This window comes from Lithobates pipiens, unplaced genomic scaffold (assembly GCF_037356315.1).
Source record: "Lithobates pipiens isolate NorthernLeopardFrog02 unplaced genomic scaffold, aLitPip1_a1.2 Scaffold_19, whole genome shotgun sequence".
NCBI classification, from domain to species: Eukaryota; Metazoa; Chordata; class Amphibia; order Anura; family Ranidae; genus Lithobates; species Lithobates pipiens.
Genome location: NW_027507764.1, coordinates 237,213,095 through 237,226,936, shown reverse-complemented (window position 1 = coordinate 237,226,936; position 13,842 = coordinate 237,213,095). Strand labels below are relative to the sequence as shown.

Below are 13,842 nucleotides of genomic sequence, written 5' to 3'. Positions count from 1 at the left end.
GCAGACCATGGAAAAAAAATAAAATAAAAAATAAATCAGTTAATGTAGGGGGTGAGGTAAAGCACTTCTGTATTTAATAAATGTTCTAGGCTCATTACAATATTTATTTCTTTAAAACAAAGGCTTAGTTGTCCTTTAAGGCTTCATGCAACAGACATTGAGAATCATTAGGTGTCCAACCTTGATTGTTAACGTCCCTGAGCTGCATGCAGGCAGCCTATAGAGGTGAATGAGGATGCAGCAGCCCTTGGAAACGCAGAAATAAAATGCAAGACAGTGTAGGTATGCATTTTAGTTTAGCTCCCCAAATCTTAGTCTATTTACACAATTGTATACGGTACCTTTTGTGTATGCTCATATGTAACACACAGAAAGACCACAAGATCACAGAACATATCCAAAAAATCCAATTTAATGTGGTGGGGAGTGCAATTTCAGCTCATGGATATTGTCATGACACATTTTTATGAGTTATAAAACGGGACCGCTCGTTTACAGGGTTTGAATTTGAATTCTAGCCATTTAAAAGTCTGTACAGAGAGAAACCACTAACACAAACATATTTACAAACAGTGGGAACAAATAAAAATAAACCATTCATTACTGTTTGTTTATCCCAAATAAAAAATACAATTATCAAAATATAGGCTAACTTTATTTGACCGTACTGAAACTTGATCATGGTATGTTAAGGCTTCAAGGTAGTTCCAAGTGTTTAAAGCTCATCACGATCCCTTTTCAGTATGGTATACCTATATCCACTTGGTGCCAGCTTCTGGAAGGAACTTTCGGGAGGATTACTTGCTACATCTTCAATTTGCTGTGAAAAAAAAAAAAAAAAAGAAGAAGATAGAAAATGAGAATCATTATTATTTTTTTCATGAGAACCTCTTATTCACATCCAGAAAAACATCAGCCATAAAAATAAGCACAAGTCCCTGTAGGAAAAAAATAAATAAAAACTATTGTTCAAGGCTTGTGACACTTTGCACTTTAGTATAGTGTGAAGCAAGCTGCGCTGGGACAGTAAACCATCTATTAAGCCAACAGAATGGGCATCTGAAGTGTAAAGAGACACCAAATTGTAATGGAATTTTCTCTTCTTTGGGTTTAACCACTTTCAGACTGGACCATTTTGCTGGCTTAAGACCAGACCACTTTTTGCGATTCGGCACTGCATCGCTTTAACTGACAATTGCACGGTCTGGCGACGTGGCTCCGAAACAAAATTTATGTCCTTTTTTCCCCACAAATAGACCTTTCTTTTGGTGGTATTTGATCACCCCTGCGGTTTTTATTTTTTGCACTATAAACAAAAATAGAGCAACAATTTTGGGGGAAAAAAAAAAACGCGCATTATTTTTTACTTTGTTATAATGAATATCCCCCAAACATATCGAAAAAAAAAAAAAAAAAAAAAACATTTTCCCCCTCTGTTTAGGCCGATACATATTCTTCTACATTTTTTTAACCAAAAATATCGCAATAATCGATTGATTGTTTGCGCAAAAGTTATAGCGTTTACAAAATAGGGGATAGTTTTACGGCATTTTTATCATTTATTGTAATTGTTTATTATTAATAAATATAAACAAAAATATATCAATATTTATTGTTTATTATTAATAATTAGTTATTTATTTTTTAGTAGTAATGGCGGCGATCAGCGATTCTTATTGTGACTGTGACATTATGGCGGACACATTTTTGGGACCATTGTCATTTATACAGCAATCAGTGCTATACAAATGCATTGATTCCTGTGTAAATGACACTGGCAGTGAAGGGGTTAACCAGGGGGTGGCAGTTTAGGGGTTACGTGTTCCTAAGGGCCTGTTACTAACTGTGGGGGGGCTGGGCTTTGTGTTGGTGAATACTGATCTCTGCTCCAATCACATGGAGCAGAAATCAGTGTCACTTGTTGCTAGGCAGAACAGGGAGATGCTGTGACCGGACTCACGGTGGTCCCGACCGGCACACGAGCGTGCCGCAGGTGGCGCGCATGCGATGGCAGGGCGGCATATAGAAATGGATGTACCTGTACGCCAATATGCCTGCCCGTGCCATTCTGCCGACTTGCATCGGCGTGCGCCGGTCAGGAAGTGGTTAATTAGCTCAATTTTTGTCCCTAGGTCAATTTTAAATTCAAAAGGACATATGGTGCTCCTTGGCATTGGGATAATTGTTCAAAGGTCTATTTCACAAGTAGTGCTTTCCCTGAAATTACTTGTGTGAAAACCATCTCACGTCTACACCAACCCATGCAGCTCATGGGAAAAAGACAGACAGTCTTATGGCATACAGTAAAGAGAATGCTAAAATACTTGTTTGTACTGTCCTGGCATTTTATGGCACCAAAAAAATATTTATATATTTATATTAAGGCCTAGTTAAATACCACCAAATATTGTAAGGAAACCTCCCACACTTCGATTTTGTCATATACCGCTTCCTCCCGGTCTGAATATAGATATCAGATATTCCAACTGCTAACAACCACAAAACAATACTTGTTTGGTTGCTGAACATGGACTGAATTATTTGAGATGACACACAGATATATACAGCAGGATGACAACACAAACTGTAACCAGAAATCTAACGAGCTAGTTATCTAATCATTTACTCTGACTCAGAAATATGACATTTCAGGGTAGACCTACCTCACTTCTCTCCTCACTCACAACTTACAATACACATAAGTATAAACACATCTCCCAACAGTTTGCTAGGAGACAAAAGGTGTGTTAATGAGCACAATAAACTATTGGGTAAAAGACCCAGGCTTTCCAGATCTCATTAACTAGCATTCCTGTCACATACATCTGTCCACTGAGTCTCAAGCATGCAGAGACCATTATGGCCTCCTTAAAGTGGTTGTAAACCCTTACAAACCACTTTGACCTACAGGTAAGCCTAGATTAAGGCTTACCTGTAGGTCCAAGAAATATATCTCCTAAACCTATACGGTTTAGGAGATATTTGCCCGAAGACGGGCACCGCTGTCTACGGCGCATGCGCCGTAGACAGCGGCGCGCAGGCGCACTGAGCGCGGCATTTCCAACAATGGAGCTGCCGTGCGTGTCGGCTCCCGTGCGCATGCGCGGGAGTGACGTCATCGCGGCTCCGCCGAATGACAGCGGCGGAGCTGCGAGACCCCACCGAAAAGATGGATGCGCCGGACTACAGGGGACAGCGGTGACATCGCTGGCTCCTGTGTCAGGTAAGTGACACATAATGGGCTACTATGCGATGCATGGTAGTCCATTATGCTTTGCCTTTGCAGGGAATGAAAGAGGAAGTAAACCCATCAGGGTTTACTTCCTCTTTAATGTCTTTTTGCATTACATAAAAAAAATAGCTTCCTAAATGCTTGTAGCTCCCTCAAATGCCAGGGCACTTAGGGCAAAAAGATAGCATTCAGTCCAATCCAAAAGCCACTGTCACAAATACCACCAAAAGAAATGCGTCTCAAAAAAGTAATTGTCAGAGTGAGAGAAAAATGGCCTGGACAGGAAGGGGTGGAAGTGTCTAGTCTTGAAGTGATTAAACCTCACAAGAGAAAAACTATTTACATATTTTCTATGGACAAAAGGGAACTAGTCTAAACGCACAGTGGCATTATGTTAAATTACAATAATATAGTACCAGGTGAAAAGTGAAGCTGTTTTTTTTGTAAATTAATACATATTGGGTTGAAAGTACACAATGTATTCAACAGATGAGATCAATTTGTGTTCATGCTCTGCTGTTTTTAAGGTTTCAAAAGTAAAATTGTTATAGGTGAAATCTGGTGGGTTTGCCCCTTCTTATGACACGGATAACTACACTGACTATCTGAAGTTTTTAGTGTTCCTGCCCACCTTCCCATGTTTCAGCAACACCATTACATTCTCCACAATGCAAAATAAATCAATTCAAACTGGAAAGGGGGTGGGTATCCCTTATAAAGATCATGCAGTGGCCCAAAAACGAAAGCAGGTATCTCACCTATAGACATTGAGCGATATAAGAAACGGTCAGGTGTTTTACCTCTCCAGCATCTACCAAAAGTGTTTTTTGGTGGATTAACCCTTTACAAGAACAAGTATATTTTGTCCTATTTACACACACACACACACACACACACAGTTTCTTGAACTATACCTGTCCAGGTGCAACATCTGTTGGATCAGGTCCATGGTGAAATTCTCTGTGTAGCTTTCCAGAGTGTAGATCTAATACAAACTGCTTTAGTTTACCAGAAATCCTGAAAATGTTTTATTCCAAAAAGACAAGGTTATTTTTTTTTATATATTAAAGCATACTACATTCAAAGTATTTCTGGGCAAAACCCTTTGCCCCATTTTGAATAAAGTGCCATCAAGTTTTTTTGGTGTCCCATTAGGGAGATTTACCACTCTGTACCGATTACCACTGTCACCGAAAAGAACAGTAGAGGGAAATCTAATGGGACATCTAATGGGGGCACTTATTCTGGGGACCACTGTACCAAAATAAGATTTCCCCCTCACTTTGGGAGACATCTATTACTTCAAGTTCAATTTCTGTGTAGCTTTAGGGAATATTCCTTAAGAAGAAAGGGTTTACCCAGCGCACGACAATGAGAATGTCTGGGATATAGTTCAGTTTGATATTGTCTTTTGTTTTGATTGGAATTTCCCCTTATACGTTTTTGGGAAATTTCAGGTGCAGGCCATCCCCAGAGCATATCCAAGGTACTCTGTGAGCAATGCAAAAGAGAGGGAGGGAGGCGCACCTAAGAGGAATATTATAAAGTTATTTTAATAGCGCAAACATATACACATACAGAAATGAAGATATCATAGGCATATCTGTCAGGTAAGTGATCCTCCTTGAGGGATGCCAGCAATCAGCTGTATTTTCTCACTGCACAGCACACTGTCTGCAGGGCAGGAAGTGAAGGAGATCTCAGCTGCCTGTCTTGGATCTTACGGGGAAACGATGTCATCCGGCAGGCAGACTTCAATGTGTGGAGGAAAGGAAGAGAGACACAAAAGACTATGCGCTCGGAGCATACAGCTCCTTCTACTGGCCTGTCAGTGTCTATAGTGGGGGCAGTTTAAATATAGTCCGATCATGGCTATGAGTCTACAAGAGGCAGCGGACCAAACATGAGAAAAAAGGCATACTAGAAAAACACACATATTTAAAAAAGGCACAAGTACGGATTATAGGGAAACACAAGTATAAAAAAAAAAACAACAGTATTAAAACAATTGATAGGATCATAAGACATTGAGAACGTGGGAAAAAAAAATATATCCCCGACAGATGGACACATGATAAATTAAAAAAAATTAAGAAATATCGCTCTACAGCTAAAATTGCATACATAAAAAAAAACAGATATAAAAATATATTATATAGAAAATATAAGAGCGAGAGAGCGAGAGGTGAAGGGGGTATACGTGGTTGAGGAGGAAAGAAAAAAAACAAAACAAAAAAAACAAGGGGGTGGGTTGTTATTTGGGGAAAAATAGAAAAGGGATAGTTTACTAGCCAATCTTAGATTCCTTGGGGTAACAGGCAGCATCACACAAAAGTGAGATTGCAATAAAGTGAATTACTGCAGTGTGAACAAAGCCTCAATGTATGGATACATACAGTATCTCACAAAAGTGAGTACACCCCTCACATTTTTGTAAATATTTTATTATAACTTTTCATGTGACAACACTGAAGAAATGACACTTTGCTACAATGTAAAGTAGTGAGTGTACAGCTTGTATAACAGTGTAAATTAGCTGTCCCCTCAAAAAAAACTTAACACAGCCATTAATGTCTAAACCTCTGGCAAAAAAGTGAGTACACCCCAAGTGAAAATGTCCAAATTTGGCCCAAAGTGTCAATATTTTTGTGGCAAACATTTTCCAGCACGGCCTTAACCCTTTTGGGCTTGGAGTTCACCAGAGCTTCACAGGTTGCCACGGGAGACCTCTTCCACTCCTCCATGACGACATCATGGAGCTTGTGGATGTTAGAGACCTTATGCTCTCCACCTTCTGTTTGAGGATGCCCCCACAGGCAGGGTCGCCGATAGGGCAGTACAGCCAGCCCTGTTGTACCAAGCCCGGCCAGCAGCTTTTTAACTTCTTGCTTACAAAAAAAATAAAAAATTAGCTAAATAATTATATTAACCTGCACCCACTTGATTACTAAGGTATATAAGAAATATATATTAATTTCCTGGCCATCAGGTTAAAGGGGCCCAGGAGGTGAAAGCAGAAGAGGGACTTTTTTTTATATTTTCAGGTGCATGGATACAATGCCAAGCCGCATACTGCTCTTAGTATACCTGCACACTAAAGTTCTGCCTGCTCACTGTATGCCTTTCTGGCAGATGGATATTACTGTAATATGGCTTATCATTGAGGCAGCTGATACAGAGCAGGAGTAATCTGGACAGCGGCAGTGGTGCGCAGGCAAGCAATCCCCTGCACACACTCTGACGGGTCACACAGGCTATTGTAGAATGTGCAGTCCCCACTCTCATTGTGTGCTCATGGTCATTATCAGTATGATGATCAGAGCACAACAGGTGCTGTATGTCAGTGTAACCTGCTGTGTGGTGCTGACTTTCCTGATATATGGCTGTACTGTCCGTTACAGACTATAAAACAGCACAGCCATAAAGTCAGCACCACACAGTCGTGTTACATTGACAGAGCCATACAGCACCTGCTGTGCTCTGATCATAATGATCATGAGCACAGTGAGATGCTACTTTACACATATGATGGGTAGGGACAGCTAAAAACACAGTCAAGCTGCATTTTTCCCACCCCCAAACCACTTCCCTTTGATAACCTTTCACCCAAGCTTTGCAATTAGGTCCTTTTTTTCATGCAGACCTGATTGAAAGCTCCATGTAGGTTTACAGGTATGAATTGACTTGTGTGAATTTAGATCTGCCTTCGTCTGTGTCCATTCAGGTGGAAAAAAAAAATAAAAAATGGGAAAGAACATCCTATTTTTCCAGACCTAAATGTGAGAGATCAGAGGTAGCCTGATGTAAATGGACACAAGTCTGTGGTTTATGAAGACACAAACTGAACGGGCATGGATGTTAAAACACTAAAATCTCTCCCATTCAGATGCAGTTATGATTGGTGGGGTGCTGTAAATGTTGCATGTTTCAGCTCCTGCCACCAGTCCCCCAGTAAACCCGCCCCCCCTCACAGCATGGAGGCAGAGTGAGGGGTGGGGTTGTAGGCAGGATCAAGGGGGGCCCCCGTCAGGTAGGCTGTATGGGGCCCCATGATTTCTAACAGCGGCCCTGCCCACAGAGGCTCAATAGGGTTTAGGTCTGGAGACATGCTTAGCCAGTGCATCACCTTTACCCTCTGCTTCTTAAACAAGGCAGTGGTCGCCTTGGAGGTGTGTTTGGGGTCATTATGTTGTAATACTGCCCCGTGGTCCAGTTTCAGTATGTCACAGTGCATGTTGGCATTCATGGTTCCCTCAATGAACTGTATTTCCCCAGTGTCAGCTGCACTCATGCAGCCCCAGACCATGACACTCCCACCACCATGCTTGACTGCAGGCAAGACACTCGTGTTTGTACTCATCATCTGGTTGCCACCATACACGCTTGACACCATCTGAACCAAATAAGTTCATCTTGATCTCATCAGACCACAGGACATGGTTCCAGTAACTCATGTCCTTAGTCTGCTTGTCTTCAGCAAACTGTTTGCAGCATTTCTTGTGCATTATCTTTGGAAGTGGCTTTCTTCTGGGACGACAGTTATGCATACCAATTTGATGTGGCGTATGATCTTAGCACTAACAGGCTGATGCCCCACCCTTCAATCTCTACAGCAATGCTGGCAGCACTCACGTATATTTCCCAAAGAAAAGCTCTGGATATGATGCAGAGCACGTGCACTCAACTTCTTTGGTCGACCATGGCAAGGCCTGCTCTGAGTGGAACCTGTCCTGTTAAACCTCTGTATGGTCTTGGCCACTGTGCTGCAGCTCAGTTTTAGCGTCTTGGCAATCTTATAGCCTAGACCATCTCTTTGGAGAGCAACAATTATTTTTTTCAGATCCTCAGAGATCGAGAGAACACCAAATTTAAAAAATACCTGCTCCCCATTCGCACCCGAGACCTTGTAACACTAACAAGTCACATGACACCGGGGAAGGAAAATGGCTAATTGGCCCCGATTTGGACATTTTCACTTTAGGGGTGTACTCACTTTTGTTGCCATAGGTTTAGACATTAATGGCAATGTGTTAAGTTATTTTGAGGGCACAGCAAATTCACAATGTTATACAAGCTGTACACTCACTACTTTACATTGTAGCAAAGTGTCATTTATCCAGTGTTGCCACGTGAAAAGATTTAATAAAATATTTACAAAAATGTGAGGGTGTACACTATAATAATAATAATTATATATATATATATATATATATATATATATATATATATATATATATATATATATATATATATATATATATATATATACACACACACATATACATACACATACACACACACACAGCCCTCCGGCTTTCACATTGAGACTGCAGGGAAGCCGTTTTCAGGCAATTTATAGACGCTATTTTTAGCCCAAAAGCGCCTGAAAAATGTCTCAGTGTGAAAGGGGTCTAACTTAATGGCAGTTAATGGGAAGGCAGATTAAACTGCTTCACCCTCCAGAGTCTGCCTAGGTCTGAAAAAAGTAATAAGATTATAAAATGGATGCAGGTCTTTACTTTGGCCTGCCCATAGATCTAACATGGGTCACTCACAAGTTGGGGGGGGGGGGGGGGGGACATGGATGTCACAAAAGTTGAACAATCTATTCTGTTTGCTTCAAATTCAGCTGGGGATCTGGCATCTGAGGTGCACCCGCTTTACTACTGAAGAGCAGAATACAGAGCTCTTGGATAAACCACAACTTGACCATCTCAAGGTATTCAATGTAAAATTATTTTATGGGATGGGTAAAAGTAAATATATACTTACGATAAATCTTTAAAATCTGAAAAAACATACATATGCCTAAAACTATCAATTGCTATTACAGGGCAATCTGCAGGACTCTTCTGAATATGTAAAAGAGGATGTCTGAACTTGTCACAGTCCGCATGTAGGAAGTTTATTGATCCTGTAAAGGAAAGAAGAAAACAGTTCAAGTAAATCAGTTTGTGAAGACACTAGACGGTGCGTTTAACTCATCATAAACATGTATACACACAACACTATAAAAAGTCTACACACCACTGTTAAAATGACAGGTTTCTGTGATGTAAAAAAATTAAAATAAATGAAATGAGACAAAGATAAATCCTTTCACAACTTTTCCACCTTTAATGTGTCCTATAAAAACTGTACAACTCTGTTGAAGAACTGAAATCTTTTAGGTGGAAGTAAAAATATGCAACCTTATTACAGTATTTTAGCTTAACCGCTTCAGCCCCGGAAGATTTTACCCCCTTCCTGGCCAGAGCACTTTTTTGCGATTTGGCTCTCCGTCTGACAATTGCGCGGTTGTGTGACATGGCTCCCAAACAAAATTGACGTCTTTTTTTCCCCACAAATATAGATTTCTTTTGGTGGTATTTGATCACCCCTGTGGTTTATTTTTTTGTACTATAAACATAAAAAGAGCGACAGTTTAAAAAAAAATAATAATAATAATAATATTAAATATATATATATAGATAGATAGATAGATAGATAGATAGATAGATAGATAGATAGATAGATAGATAGATAGATAGATAGATAGATAGTTTTTTCCTCAGTTTAGGCCTATACAAAGTCTTTAAAAAAAATAAAAAATAAAATAAATCACAATAAGCGGTTCATTGGTTTGCGCAAAAGTTATAGCATTTACAAAATAGGGGATATATAGGGGCATTTTTTTTTTTTTTTAAACTAGTAATGGCAGTGGTCAGCATTTTGCATCGTGACTGCGACATTATGGCGGATCTCATCGGTGAGAGCAATAGTGCCCCATTGTTGAGGTCATGGGGGGGGGGGGGGGGAACTGTGCCCCATCGTCGGTGTCATTGGGAAGAATAGTTCACAATCTTTGGTGTCATTGGGAGAAATTGTGCCCCATCACTGGTGTCATTTGGAGGAATGGTCCCACATCATTGGTGTCACTGGAAGGAATGGCCCTCATCATTATTATTGGGGCCCCATTGTTGGTGTCATTGTGAGGAACTGTGCCCCTACGTTGGTGTCAGTGAATAAAATACTGCCAAGGGCTGGCTAAAAGCAAAGGCCCGCAATTCAGAGACCACTGGTATAGACATACATACACAAACCAATCACAATTTCTGTTTATAATATCAATATATTGGATGCCACAAGAAGTACCATGTATATTAAAATTGTGTTGTGCATGCATGAATTAAAATGCAATGAAAAAACCTAGTATGACCAGTACTTTGAGTACTAAGCTGTGTTCATAAGGCGGGTACAGTAGACATCATTTTCTACACACCTATGAGTCATATGTATCTACTGCCTTGCCCAAATGCAGATGATGTTTCCTGCACAGTGAACTATGACTTATGAATTTTACTACAGCAAGATTTTTTTTTTAGAGACAAAAATTTAATATACCGTATATCAGCACACAAATCACCAGATGTGGTGGCTATATTCAATTTATTTTTTTTTTCTTACTTTTTTTTTCCTGTTTTCTCATCTGGTGATCTGGCCAGTAACACATCTCCTTGTATCAAGAGTTCCTCTACTCTGGATACAAAAGGCACACAGGGGCACCTTTAGATTTTATTTTTTATGCTTTTGTCTTTTAATTTCAAGTGGTAGTCCTGTGAATGTACCTCCTGTACCTAGGTAACTATGCTAGCTGTTCTAACAGTATATATGAAAATAGCCATGGTTGCCACTAAAGCTGGACTCCAAAGTTGCATCGTGCATCTCAATTATGATGGGGGATAGGGAGATTAGTGGCTTGCAGAAAGATACAATTGTTTTATGCTTCCAAGCACCTCACAGGAAGCGATATGGACACGAAATTTGTGGCAAGATCCAACAAATACTTAAAGCCCAACTCGGGGGGGAACACAATCACCACAACACTCATTTTTCCTATGCAGTGGTGCTGTGCCCACACTGCATGGGTCAACTGCTCACTTTGTCCAGGGGAGAGGAGAAAGCTTTATACTCACCAGATCCTCCGCTTCACCGGCAAATGGAAAATGGGGTGGATTGGGTAAGTAAATCTCTGTTCTCTAATCCCATAGACAAAAACAAGCAGTTAACCCATGCAGTGCACATAACTTTTTGCCTGGAGTTGGGTTTGAACAACAACAACAAAAAAACAAAAAACACAACAACACACAAACTAATGCAGACACCACATTTAAAAACTGGTAAGCTATAATAGATTACAGTTTGTTCTTGGATGCAGTTATCTTTCAAGCTGGTCATGCTGGATCATTGTATGCCTTATTCTTATTAGGTTACAATATAAAATATGGCCCTGAATTTACAAACGGAGCCAAAAGATTATTAACCACTTCCCGAGCCATACAGCCGAACGATGGCCAGAAAGAGGTTCCATTATCCTTGACTGGGTGTCATATGACGTTCATCAGGATAAGCTGTGGGGGGTGCGCTATGCGACAATCGGTGGTGTGGTATTGTCAGTCTGACACCGCCTTTCTGACCTTGGTAAAGCGACTACAACGTAGACTTCACCACGTAAAAACCCCAGTGGTGATCAAATGCCACCAAAAGAAAGGTCTATTTATGGGGGAAAAAAATGTTTGGGTAAAGTGTTGCATGACCACGCAATTATTCAAAGTGTGACATCGCTGAAAGCTGAAAATTTGTCTGGGCAGGAAGGTGGGGGGGGGGGGGGGGGGGGAGGGGGCTTGAGTGCCCTGTATTGAGGTGGTTAATAGTTGATAATTCTTCAATAAATAGAATGCTGAAAAGAACTTATGCCGGGAATTGGGATTGAACAAGGTAGAAGAGATATGCTAAAAACCTGGCACTGTATTTGGACATCAGTGACAGTAGGCAAACATGCACTTTGCTGCTTAAGCAGTCTAAGCTGGTCATAGAAACAGTAAGGTCTCTAATGACCACAGGACACTAAATACCGATACCAAGTAAACACCAAGTTATGACAGGTTTATTAAACCGGAATTAAAAACCCTTTCTTGCACTTGAAATGTTGTTTTTCCTTATAAATCAATTTGATTTCAAGAAGCTTGAAGGCTCCTTGCACACAGGCATCAAACCTACTCAGCACGACACCTGGTACACGTGTTCTGCTTTGACAGCCTTCAGTGGTGCAGGCAAACATCTCAAACACAAAGATCAAGCTAGCATTGGATTCACTTCGGTGGACACAGGGATGCAACTGTGTGCAGTTTGTGTATGCTTAGGCTTAACCCAGTAAAGGCCCTATGGAGGTGGACAGAAGTCCTGATAAAAGGAATCTGTGGTCTTTAAAATGTAATATATGATATAGAGGTCAGCATTATGGTGTGCATTAACCACTTGTGGTCTGAGGCAATTTTGTCAGTTCTCAAAAACATGTTAAAAGTCAGCATTATATTAGCATTTTTTGTTGCTAAAAAATTACTTTGCGCCCCCAAGAAGAATATATTTTCTGTAATAAAAAGGCCCTGGAGAACTTCAATAGGAGGGGAGGGTGCTGTGTCCATCAATGAACTTCAGAAAAAGGGATTTTATGGCGAGTACAAAAATCCTATTGTCTTTCGTTCAAGGACGGACACAGCTCCAGTAATCTTGACCGTTGGGACATCACCAAGCAGTGTCATAACGAGGGGTGGGAACAGCAACATAACTTCACCCACAACCTGCTCCTTAACAGGGGAGTCACCATCTAAACTAACTGCATCAGAACTTGCGGTCAACAAATGCAGCAAGTGCATTAATATTCAAAAAGTAACTTAACAGGAGAAAGAGTGTAAAATTACGTTATAAGGCCACCTGCAAAACTTTGCGGCCAAAGCAGGCATCAGACAATGCGCTTACATCCACTTTGTAAAGGTGTGAACGGATGACCAAATCACTGACTTACACACTTGAGCGACTGACGCTTGATGTCAGAAAGCCCAAGAGGTCCCAACTGCCCTGGTGGAAAGGGCTGTGACGGGAAAGGGAGGCACCTGCCTCTTCAAGTCCTAAGCCTGGACCACAATCTGTCTGATCCACCTGGAAATGGTGGCCGACGAGACCCCATGCTTTTTTCGGACCAGCTACCAAAACGAACAGATTCTGACTTCCGGAAGGGAGCCGTGGCAGACAGATATACCCTTAGAGCCCGGACCACATCCAGGGAATGGAGGGCCACCTCCTTACGATGTGGCAGTTTAGGACACAGATGGTAACACAATGTCTTCATTGATATGAAAAGCCGAAAACCACCTTCGGTAGAAAAGGTTGCGGACGCAACCCTATATTGTCCTTGCAGATAACAAGATAGGAAGACTTGCAAGACAAGGCTGCCAGTTCCGAAACCCTCTTGGCCAATGTAACGGCCACTAGGAAGACCACTTTCTGAGGAAGTCAACAAGGGAATTTGCCTGATGTTCTCAAATGGCGTTTTCTGAAATGCCAATAGCAGCAGGTTCAGATCCCACGGAGGCAAGGGTAGACGCACTGGAGGGACTTCTTGCCGGACCCCTTGTACAAAAGGTGCTCACTAGAGAAGTGAGATATTTGCCAAAAGACAGGCATCGCTGTCTACGGCGCATGTGCCATAGACAGCGGCATGCAGGTGCACTGAGCGTGGCACCATCAACGGCGAATATGCCGCGCGTGGCGGCTCCCGTGCGCATGTGCAG

At 41.2% G+C, this 13,842-nt stretch overlaps 1 protein-coding gene across 1 annotated transcript in view; it reads right to left on the bottom strand.

Moving 5' to 3' along the window:
• Positions 1 to 396: 396 nt before the first annotated feature.
• Positions 397 to 13,842, bottom strand: part of ERP44 (endoplasmic reticulum protein 44) — a 132,379-nt gene continuing 118,933 nt past the window's right edge. Inside the window, exons 10-12 of the mRNA XM_077491802.1 lie at positions 9,005 to 9,146; positions 4,147 to 4,249; positions 397 to 820 (exon numbers count right to left, since the gene is read on the bottom strand). Coding sequence (XP_077347928.1) covers positions 716 to 820; positions 4,147 to 4,249; positions 9,005 to 9,146 — 350 coding nt within the window. The 3' untranslated portion in view covers positions 397 to 715. The remainder of the gene's footprint in view (positions 821 to 4,146; positions 4,250 to 9,004; positions 9,147 to 13,842) is intronic.